General features: G+C 32.2%; 1 protein-coding gene across 4 annotated transcripts in view; it reads left to right on the top strand.

Moving 5' to 3' along the window:
• Positions 1-12093, top strand: part of LRBA (LPS responsive beige-like anchor protein) — a 783746-nt gene that overhangs the window by 129610 nt on the left and 642043 nt on the right. For all 4 annotated transcript variants that reach the window (XM_072621222.1, XM_072621224.1, XM_072621221.1 and 1 more), the window contains 4 exons: positions 1422-1501; positions 2954-3016; positions 4692-4789; positions 10987-11079. In XM_072621222.1, the coding sequence (XP_072477323.1) occupies positions 1422-1501; positions 2954-3016; positions 4692-4789; positions 10987-11079 (334 nt within the window). The remainder of the gene's footprint in view (positions 1-1421; positions 1502-2953; positions 3017-4691; positions 4790-10986; positions 11080-12093) is intronic.

Here is a 12093-nt window from a genome sequence, read left to right as displayed (position 1 = left end):
AGCTTTTTTTTCTTCGGAGGAATAAACCAGAATAAACCAGGAGAACCACAGAAACGATAACTAGAATTTTTATAGCACATTTCTTTTTTCATTTTACAAAAACACTTATTTTCATGCCAAGGCTGTCAGATAGGAATAACAACTGGCATTTAAGACATTGAGAGACTGTTGACTTGATCTGACATGTTAACAATTTAATGGCACACCCCAGACTCATAACTAATGGTCTAATACCTTAAGAAGAGGGACTTTTGGATTGGCCTTGAGGAGACCTGGATTTTAATCCCAGTTCTGTCATTGAGTTGTGTGGCCTTGGGCTAAATCACTTTTCTTTTCATCTTAGTTTCCTTATTTATAAAATGAGAGGCTTAGATTACATCTTCAGTATGGTACACTGTAAACTCCTACTCTAGCTATTATTTAGGACATTCAAAAGTGGAATTTGTTTCGCCTTCCTCCTAATTGCATTCCTGCACCACTATTGACAGTATCTTAGGGATGTCAGGATAACTATTTTTTTTTAGATATGTTGTAGAGGAAATTCTATTCATGTGTGAGCTGAACTTCATAATAGTCTCTGAGGTCTTGTCTGACTCTGTAATTCCTGTGACTTTAAACTCCTGTGAATGATGTTGAGGAAAAATGTTGTAGGCTCTCTCCTTCAAATTTTACTTTTGCTCAAGGTTGTGGTGCTTTTTTTTTTCTTCCTGGTGGTCTAAGAACCAGCTATATAAATGGTGACAGGTTGTATGGAGGGACGATGATGTGTGGCAAACAGGTACTTCATTTAAGAGTTCAGAACAATGAGTTTTTAGTTTCAAAAGCTTTCTAGTTAGAATTTACATGGTTGAGACATGTAAATTGATTTAATGCTGTCCATGTGTGACTTAAGGGAATGTAGATAGAGGAAGGAAGTCAAAATTGTTAAGCATTTTGGTTTGCTCTTTCATAAGGTGACAGTTTGTAGTAAGAGGTATTCTTTGTTGGTCAAAGTTAAAGGAAGAAAAAAATTGTTTTAGATAAAGAGTTAATTATTGTACTGTTCTACAGAAATAGTGGTTATCAGAGTTGTAGATTTTTACATGTGTCAGTTCTTCCCTTCAGATATTTCTTTGGAACTCTTAATATCCAAAAAGTGCTTTTATGAAATTGCTGTCCTGATAATTAAGCAATGAATCTGAAAGTGTTTGGGGGGTGTCTCAGAATTAAATGATTACCTTCAGTTTGAACTGGAGACATTGCAAGTTCAGTTAATTAATTGTGAAATACACTTTTTTGACCCTTAGAAAGTTGAATAAGTTAGAAAAGTGAATTTCTAGAAGGATGAATTCTATCTGTATAAGTGAATGAAAATGCATTTGGTATTAAAAAATAGACAGATTTTGAATCTCTAATACTAAGTGCATTTTTTGCTTTAAAAGATGGACCTCGACCTAATCAGAAGGAAATTCTTTCCCTCCGGGCGTTATTATTGATGTTCATTAAGCAATTAGTGATGAAGGTGAGTAAATCTTTGTTTTGTTGCTTTGCCATATACTTTTCCTTGTCTGTGATAGTTTGCAGTTTCATATTGAGCCCAGTATTGTGCTAATGATTCCTTGTTTTATCACTTCAATGAATTAAATAGAAATACAAGCCTTTTAAGATTTTTCACTTATTTTCTTGTACATTTTTATGTAGCTATATCCAAAGTACCACCAAACTATTCATATGGTAGAATGTAGCTCTGTTCTACGTTCAGAGTGAAATCATAACAGGTTTCCCTAATGCCTGCTTGGAATTCTTCTTATATTTAAAATTGATCCTCTTATATGGTAGTCATATTAAAGGAGCATCTTATCCAAGGTCTTGGAAAGAAGTACATTTTTCTCAGTAGTCTATAATATTGATTTTAAAAAAAATTTGTGTTTAAAAAGTGTGATCATGTTGGTGTGATGTCTTTCACAGTTCTATTATCTAGACATGTTTGATGATAGCATTGTAGGTAGCTTTTTCTTGTGCTAAGAAGCAGTATTTATTGAGGACAGGGCACTGGAGGATGGGTCAAAAAAACTCCTGGTTTTACTATATGCTTCCTTTGTGATCTGAAATGACAAATTTTACCATGTTAATGTTTTTTTTCTTCATCATTGAGAAAATGAGGATAGTAAAATAATCTGTAAAGCCTATCTCAGAATATATGTGAGGATCAAGTGATATAAATTAAACCTCACTGGTTAAAAAAAAGTGTGAGAAAGGGCTTTGTAACATGTAGTATAAATATAAAATTGTATTATTAATAGCAATAGAATAGTTAGCTCATATTCCCTTGAGAATATAATACTGTTTCAGATAGTATAATTTTAATTTGAAAATATAAGCTAATTTTCCATGTATATTGCATATCCAAATATCTTTAATTTTTTTCCCGGTCTTGTTCTAGTCTCTGTTCCTGATTCTTTTATTTTTGTATGTATATGAAAGATGCAGCATATAACTTATAAAAATGGATATTGAGACTATGGTGCTTATTTACAGTTTGGTCATCATAGTTTCATATTTAGGGGTCTATAGACATACACATATGTGTGTTTTTCTTCATAAGTTTATGACATACATATATATGTGTGTATATGTATATCCATATTATACATAGTATTATTTGTTATATGAACACACACACATATATATCCATACAGTTGACACTGTCAAAGCTGTATAGTCTGTAAGTATATACATGCATATTACATTACCAAATATCAGTTTTATTCCTTTTATCTAGACTAATTCACATAGTTATATATTATACAACTTTTTGTTAAAATTTTAAGTAAAATTAACCATGTTATGTCATTTCCTTTTTTAATTTTTAAGGCAAATGCCCAGATCTAAAAATCTTTCTAGTGTATTCTGTTTCAATTAAAATTTTCCTGTCATTTCACATAGAGAATGTAAATGTTTTGCTTTTTTTAAGGATTCTGGAGTAAAAGAAGACGAACTACAGGCGATTCTCAATTATCTACTTACTATGCATGAGGTAACATTTGAATTTTTAAATTATATTTTATATTGAAACTATATTGGAATAATCTCTTCTACCACAAGAGATAATGAGTGATAAAAACCTCTCATATTTGTATTTAGATATCCTTAAATTGATTGGAAGAACAGGTCTAAATTATGTTGGTAAAGTATATTTTTAAAGCAAAGAGTGAAAATCAGATAACATGTGGCTAAAAATGAATGGATTATATTTAGGATTTCTTTCTGTTTAATTTACATAATTAGGATATCACCTGTTAAGTTAAGCAATTAAGTTGTAATAGAATTTAAAATATTAGATGGTCTAAAGGAATTCTGGAACTAAACTGGGAATTCTTAACACTACATTTTTATACCTTACTACCAGGAAAAAGGTAATTTATACCATATGTAAGTAACACCCACGACAAAAATAAATGGGAAAATAAAATTGGTTTGTATGAATGTCTATAAAGCGATGGTTAAATAGCTAAAAACTGGGAATGGATTAAATTTTATATAAAACATTACAGCATTCACTTTTGTTCTAGTTTGTATACTTATATTCTATTAAATTCTTGATCTTTTGGCATCTTAAACATTTAGCTATGATATAAAATAATTCCTTGTTTCTCCATTTACAAGTGGTAGATAACCTGATAGACATTGTTGATGAGATGAAATTGAATCATGTCAGAGTTTGGAGAAAGGAACTACTTTATTTTCTTAACTTGAATATGTTTATCTAGATTTTTTAATGCTCATACATCTTGAAGTGTTATGGTGATTTCTTTTTCTTTGTTTAGGTATTCTGTTTTTCTCTCTGTTTTTGTGTGGGTTTCTTTGGGTGTGCCTGACTTCTAACACACATTACTACATGTACTTTTGGCTAAATAATCATTTGAATTACCTGTAATTTTGTTCTTCCTTACTTTAGGGGCATAAATATTGTCACCATCCATTCAGTCTGTTGTAAATATTGAGACTCAGATAATGAATTGGGGGCTTAGGAGAAAATTTAAGTACTCTACATATTTTAAAAATTATACTAAGTTAAGAAGTGATGTTAACAAATTCTTAGAATCCAAAGAGTGATCCGTAAAACTTGCATTTGTTTGTAATGCTCATATGTACTTCTATTAGAAATGGCCCAACCTTTTCTTTTATTATTTATCAGCTATAAACATTCTTGCATGTTACTATTAATATGAAAAAGAGAACCTCTCTGTTGTTTATGCTTAGAAAATATTCACAGTGATATTGCTAGAAATTTTGGGTCTCAAGACAGTTTCAGAAAAGGCCCATGTAACCTTATAATGAATGCTATAATGAATATAAAATAATGTATAAAGGGTGTTGTGGGAGGCCTGCCTTTCAGTTAGGGAGCACTTGGACAGTACTCATGACAGAAGAAACGAAAAGCAGGCAGCACTTAAGTAATTTTCCCCGTTTTAACCTCTGTCATGTTGTTCCATACTTTTATATTTTATTTTTGTACTTATGACCTTTATGTTCCACTAAATATTTGTATTAGTTAATACATAGTATTATTTGTTATTTCATTCCTTCTCTTTTATGTTTTCAAACCAATCTCAATTTGTTCTTTCCCCTTCTGCCCTTTGGTGAGAATTGTGATGTATTCTGGTTAAAATTAATTTTTTTTTTTAATTTCTAAAATAAAATCAAAATAGGATGACAATCTAATGGATGTACTACAACTGTTGGTTGCACTAATGTCAGAACATCCTAGCTCTATGATCCCTGCTTTTGATCAAAGAAATGGATTACGGTAAGAACTTACTAGTATATTTCAAAGCTGAGTGATCATTTCTAAAATATATTAAGGCAGCTAAGTACTAAGAAAATATTTGATCTTACTTAATGGTTTGAGTTAAAAAATAAAATTGTTACAATTGTACGTGACTTACTTGTGGGACATGTATTTGCCTGTTGTGTCTTGAAAGCTGCCATTTAATTTTCTTAAATCATGAATCTCAAAACAGGCTATTGTTTAATTCTTTATTCATGTGATTTTGTTACTATTAATAGGTTGTATTTTCTTATTCCATAGTTTAAAGAAATGGAATTAATTACAATTTTTGTGTATAAGTAGTAGGATGAAGGTAAATTTTGCCATAGGTACATTATAGGAAAAACTGTTAGGAGAATCCATTTATAAAGTTATTTCCATGTTCCAGAGGCTATCCCATAGTAATTATCCTCTGTTGGTTTGGTTATAGGAAATTTATACTTGATTTCATGTAATAAAAATGTTAAATGAGATAGCAAAGCAAATACTTTAAATATATATTGATATAAAAGCATTTCCTCTTTAAAAACCATCTCATTGTGTCCTGTTTGTGGTACAGGTAAAGGGGAGATTAGAACTGAAGAATAACTGGATTCTTTTACATATTTATAGTCATTCTGTCAAGCAACAATTTCCCTTTTCTTCAGTGGTTCTTAGCCCTGAAATCTTAGTCATCCTTCAGAAGGAAACTCACCTAAACTCCCAAATGTGATTAAAACGATGGTGAAATTTGGATGTGAGAAGGAATGAGAATTCTGGAGCTTGCTAGCCCTTGCTGTGCTTCATGTTCCAGACCACTCGTTCATTTGCTGGGTCACATTTTGTAGAACTTGTCAGCTCTGATTTTCGGTGAAAGTACGTTTTGCTGTTGTCACTTAATGCATTTGGTCTTTAAAGGTTTGATTTCGGTAGTTGTTGGGATCATAGATTTAGAGCAGAAATGAACGTCGTTTGCAATACAGTTTAACTTCCTGACTTAAAAGATGATGAAACCGAGACCTGTGAAGGTTAAGTGAGTTGCTTACATTTGTTCATGTACTCTTGATACACTATCACATTTTCACTACCAGAAGAACTCCTACTTCAGGTCTTCTATCAGAATAGTGATCAGGTTCCATGTGATGCCTCCTTTGTGTCTCAGTGGTTACAAACAGATAGATAACCAGAAAGTATAGAGATGATGTGCTTCTCTGGTCTGTTATGATGTTTTTATGAAAATATTGAAGTAACAAGCTGAGCCTTCCTGAGTTTTAGAATGAGGAAATGAATTAGGTCTTCAGAAAGAGATTGATGGATTGATGGCATGCTATGTAGGCAGCATGATTTATTGGAAAGATCCCTGGATTTAGAGACAGAGAATCTGGGTTAGATGCCCCCCATCTTTGGGATTTTATGTGACTTTAGACAAGTCATTTAACTTTACTAGGGCTTATTTCCCTCATCTGTAAATAAGGAAATTGAATTCAATGATCCCATCTTGCAGATCTAAATCTACAATTTTATGACATCTTTATTTGTTAAATTTGTTGATATCTTTATGGATGCCTGAATACGTGTAAGTGTCTTGATGTGTTTTATAATCTTAGGTATTTAGCACTAAGACAGTGAAATTAGCTAGGGAGTACAAATTTCTTTTTCTTCCCTAGGAATCTGACTTCTGTTTAACATATACTTCAATCTAACTCTCCCATTAGTGCATATGTTAATATTCATCAGAGAATATTAATAATGTGCCAAATATGAATTCTTACCTACTGAATAATACATTAAGAAACACTCCACAATCATGATTTGAAAGGGACCTCAGAGCTAAGCAATATAATCCCTTTTAAAATAGACCCAAAATTCTGGGCCATACTTCCATCCTTTGACAATCTCAGTAGAGTGAAGGAGAACCTAACTGCCAAGGCATCTCACTTTTGGAGAGGACCGTTTGGAAGTTTTTCCTTATATAAAGCTAAAATCTGCTTCTTTGCAGCTTTCACCTCTTTTTCTTAGTTCTGCCCTCTGTAATTCAGCAGAACAAGTCTTATCTCTTTAAAATATGATAGCCCTTCAGATATCTGAAGACCTCTCTCATGGCCCTCCTAAAGCTTCTTTTCTTCAGTTGCTTTAACCAATTGTCATATAACCTTTTCTCCTGTTTGCTTTTCTTTGGATGTCATCCAGCTTCTTATCTCTCCTGAAGTGGGATGTCTGCAAATGAACACAGTACACCAAATGTAGTTTCACTGAACTGTGTACAGCGGGTCTGTCGCCTTTCTACCCTTCTGTCTTGAACATCTTCAGTTTATTCTGTATATAGTTTGTTTGTACATAGTTATTTGCATGTTGCCCTTTTCATTGGATTTTTAACTCTTTGGGAGTCAGAACTTTTTGCCTTTCTTTGTAACACAGTGCTTAGCATATAGTAGGCACTTAAATGTTTATTGACTGACTGACTAGACTGCAGAGTAGAGTAAAGTAATAAAGAACATTGGAAAGGTGAGACGTGAACGTGCTTTGAAGTAATTTAAAAGACCAGCAGAATTTATATTTGATCTTGGGGCAACAGGCAGAAACTGGAGTTGGTTGAGTGGGTGAGGGATGCGTGTGTGTGTGTGATGGAGAGACAGAGAGATAGATAGAGACATAGTCGAGCTTGTCCTTTAGGAAGATTGGTTTGTCATCTGAGTGAAAGATGCATTTGGAGGCTTGAGGCAGGAAAACCAACCAGCAGGTGGCTGTTGTAGTATTGGCTTGAGATAATGAAGGCCGTACCAGGGAGCTGGTGGTGTTTAATGTTAGAATAGGGTCTATGTGAGACATACTATGAAGTTAGTAATGGCAGAATTTGACAACTGATTGGATATTGGGAGGTGAGAGAGGAATCCAAGGTACCTAGGTTTTGAGTTTGGGTCACTGAAGGGATGGTGGTATCCTTGATTGTGCAAAGAAATTAAGAAGAGGGAAGGGTTTCTGGGGAAAGAAAATGAATTCAGATACAAAATGGCCATTGGATCTTTGGCTTAATGGCTTGTGTTTGTCAGGTCATGTGTGTATGTATGTATATTTGTGTGTATATATCATAGGTATTAAATATGTTAAATATTTTATGTATCAAATACATTATATATTTTACTATAAATTATATGTAAAATTACTTCATCACTTTTAACTATTAATCATGACTAGGTTATCAATAATTTTTAACTAGTGGCATCTGGATTAATGTTTTTTTTCCCCCCAAACCATGTCTTTTAACTTTTATGGGTAAATTGAAGTAAATGGCTATTTGTGCATGTTATTTCCCAACTGGATTTTTACCAGTCATTTATTTATTTATATTCATTCATTCATTTATAGTCATACAGGATTATTTCCTTAAGTAAGAATAAAATATTTTTTTATAAAAGGGCTAACTCTAAAGAAGGATGATGGGCTCAACTAAGATGCCATACATAAACACATATTTTATATATAAGCTCATATTTATGCATAAACACATGCACACATATTTTTGGATTTCTTTGATGTACTTATTTCTGAATTCTTTAGATGTTAAATTTTTTTTGATTAAATAAAATTGTTGATATACATTATCAATTAATGTAAGTTACATTACTATTTTTCTAAAATTATATAACAAAATGGTATTTTTAGAGAAATATCCACTGCCACTAATATAAAAATATTTATTGTTACCTATAAGTTCTTAAGTATTTTTTGTTCGTAAGATTTAGTTAAGAAATTGGCTTTAGAGCATATCTAGTCCATTCTCTTCATTTCACGGATAAGAAAACTTCCTTACTTGATTCAGCCATAGTACAAATGATGAATTTTCTCTGAAGTAGGAATGTTTTCTGGTTGGTTTGTGTGACATTTAACAAATTGTGTTTACTTTTTTTGTTTTGCTCATTTTTGTTTAGGATAATTGCTCAGTTGTTTTTTTCATTGGTTGCTTCATTAAATGATCGAGGAAAGTATTGTTGCTTCTGTGTTATGGAGAACATAAGAAATGACACCACTGAGGTTGAAATGAGTAACCATTTTCAATTGCTTTATTTTAGGGAGATATTCAAATTTAGTTAGCCAAGATAATGTTAGATTTTTTTTCATGTGAATATTTAAACTAAGTCTGGACATCTAAAAATAACTTTACATAGTGTATTTTGGCCCAGTTGTTCTTTTGAAAAATAATTTAAAAATTATTAATGCCCCTTAAATTTAGAAAATTTAAATTTATAAAACCCAGAAATAACAAAATTGCTTGGTTTAGAATTTTTTGTTGTGGTGAGTACAGTTATTAGTATAGAAAAATTGTCTTCTTATTATTCATAAATTATGAGTCTCTTGAAAACAGAACCAAGTAAACACTGTAATTTGATTTCTTGCCCCAAGAAAAGAGCTTTTAAAAAATACATCAGTAAGTGACCATTTCAGATTTTCTTACTGATTTTCCTATCACATCTTTATTTAAAGAGTGTTAACTTGTTTCCTGTTGAATTTTGTTGAATTTATATGCGAAAACTAAATAGGCTATGACCTTAGTTATGTCTAATTGCTAAAGGCTGTTAGGATTATAGGCCACTAGGATTGTTGGGTAACTCAGAATAATGTATCTGTACTAATATAATTTATTTCTTAATGAATACCTCTAACTTTAATCTTATATATATACTTCGGAGTTTTTTCTTCAGTGTTCTTAGTGTCTTTTAGTTCTCATTTGTTATTCTTTATATGGAAAAGTTTAGTGTTCTTGCTAATTAACTTTTGCCCATGATGAATATAACTCATAGGGCATCTGAGTGGCTCAGATAGAATGCCTGATCTAGTGTCAAGAAGACCTGCATTCAGATTTGGCTTCAGGTACTTAATAGTGTTTCTGGGCAAGTCACTTAACTACTCTCAGCCATGGTTTCCTCATCTATGAAGTGGGGATAATAATAGCCCCTAACTCTGAGCATTCTTGTGAGGATCAAATGAATATTTGTAAAGCCCTTAGCACAGTACCTGGCACATAAGAAGCACTATATACATGTTGGCTTTTGTCATCATCATTGAACACTGTGTTTTCCGTCTTCTTCCAAATTATTCTTCTCTTGGCACTCTTGGATCTAACAACATTGGCCTTCTTGCTGCCCCTAAAACTCCTTTCTCTTTGCCTTTGTACTGGCTGTCCTTCATTCTTGGAATGCTCTGCCTCATAGCTTCCCTGGTTTTCAAGATTCACCCCAAATTCCATCTTCTTCAAGAGCCCTTTCCTAGTCTCCCCAGCTATTAGTGTCAGCTTTCAAATTACCTTACATTACTCTGTATGTATCTTGTAGGTACATAGGTATTTACCTGTACTCCTTGGTAGCATCTAGTATTATCTTTCTTTGTTTCTCTAACACTTAACATGTTAATAAATGCTTGTTATTATATTGACAGCTTCTTTAAAATATTAGATAACTCAGATAATAGATTTTGATAAAACATCATCTTTATTGTCATCATCGTCATCATCATCATCATTATCAGAAGTTAATATTAACTTGGTGCTTATTATGTGCCAGGCATAGTGCTAGCACTTTAAAATTATCTCATTTGATCCTCACAGAAACCCTAGGAGCTAGTATGATTATTACCATCATTTTACAGATGAGGAAACTAAGACACACAAAAGTCAAATTACTTGCCCAGGGATACACAGCTAATAAATATCTGACTCCAAATTTGAATTCAGGTCTTTCTGACTTAAGGATTGGTGTTCTAACCACTGTGCCACCTGTCCGCTCCTTAATCATAATCATAGATAATTTCATAATAGAGGGAAAAAGTGTCTCTCTGTTGGATTTCTGCTATAGTTTTTAATGTCATGAATTTGGAAATTGTCATATTAAAAGAATAATAGTATTTGGTTTAATTTATACTCTCATTCTTGTCAAAAGCTTCAAAAAATTAATAGACTTTATTTGTCCTTTCTCCACTGAAGTAGCTGTATTCAGTTATGATGATAGGAAACAAACTTTCAGATTTGAAATTTAAGAACTATGAATGCATTTTATCCGCCATGATGATGTTGGTTGCCTGTCATGTCTCTTTGATTTTAAATTGGTCCTATAGCTTAATGTATTTATTAAAAATTATTTTTTTATATCTCCATTTAAAAGATTTAATCCAAGGCATTTTATTTTTAATTTTCTCCTATATAGAGTGATCTACAAACTTCTGGCATCCACAAGTGAAGGGATCAGAGTACAGGCTCTCAAAGCATTGGGTTATTTTTTGAAACATCTGCCCCCAAAGTGAGTACAGATTAACTCTAAAAAATATTTTTAGTGTTAATTTTATAAGTTAATGTTACCTTAAGATTGCCATCTCCCTTTTATGATTTTTTTAAGTTAAATAATTTTCTTTCTTTCCCTTACTCTTTCTCTAAAGAAATCTTGTAACAGATGATAAGTGTATTAAAGTAAAACAAATTCTACACTAACCATCTCTAAATATTTGTGTCTTAGCCCGCATATTAGTCCATGCTGTCTCTATCGTGGGTGGGGTAGCATTCATTATTACTTCTGTAATCATGGTTCATCATTGCATTGACCAGAGTTGTAAAGTCTTTCACAATCGCTGTTTTTGTATTGATGTTTTGGTATGAATTGTTCTGGTTATTCTCACTGCATTCTGAATCAGTCTGTACAATTTTTAACAAATTTTCTGAAACAATCTCTTCAGTCATTTATTTTCTATTCAAAATTTTATTATTTATTTATATTTAGTATTTTTTCATTTTTAAATTTTGAGTTCCAAATTCTTTGCCTTCCTCCCACACCTTCTATATGCACTGAGAAGGTGAGCACAATATCAATTATACATGTGAAAACATATAAAGCATATTTCCGTATTAGCCATATTACAAAAAAAGCAAACAAAGAAAGAAAATTGTACTTCATTTTGCACTCAGAGTTCATCACTTTTCTCTCTGAAGATGGATAGAATTTTTTTCCCTCTTTGAAATTGTCTTGGGTCATTTTAGTGATGGCAGTAGGTAAGTTTTTTACAGTTGATCATCATCGCAGCATTGCTGTTACTGTGCACAGTGATCTGAGTCTTCTCACTTCACTTTGCATCAGTTCATATAGGGCTGGCCATGTTATTGTTTGAAACCACTCCTCTCATCATTTCTTGTAGCACAGTAATACTCCATAACAATCACACACCACAACTTGTTCAACTATTCCCTGATTGAGAAGCATGCCTATATTTTCCAGTTCTTTGTTATTGCAAAAAGAACTATTTTTTATGTGTGCGTGTATATG

This window comes from Notamacropus eugenii, chromosome 6, assembly GCF_028372415.1.
Source record: "Notamacropus eugenii isolate mMacEug1 chromosome 6, mMacEug1.pri_v2, whole genome shotgun sequence".
In the NCBI taxonomy this organism is placed as follows: domain Eukaryota; kingdom Metazoa; phylum Chordata; class Mammalia; order Diprotodontia; family Macropodidae; genus Notamacropus; species Notamacropus eugenii.
The sequence above is the reverse complement of the archived record's forward strand: the minus strand, read 5'-3'. Positions and strand labels throughout refer to the sequence as shown.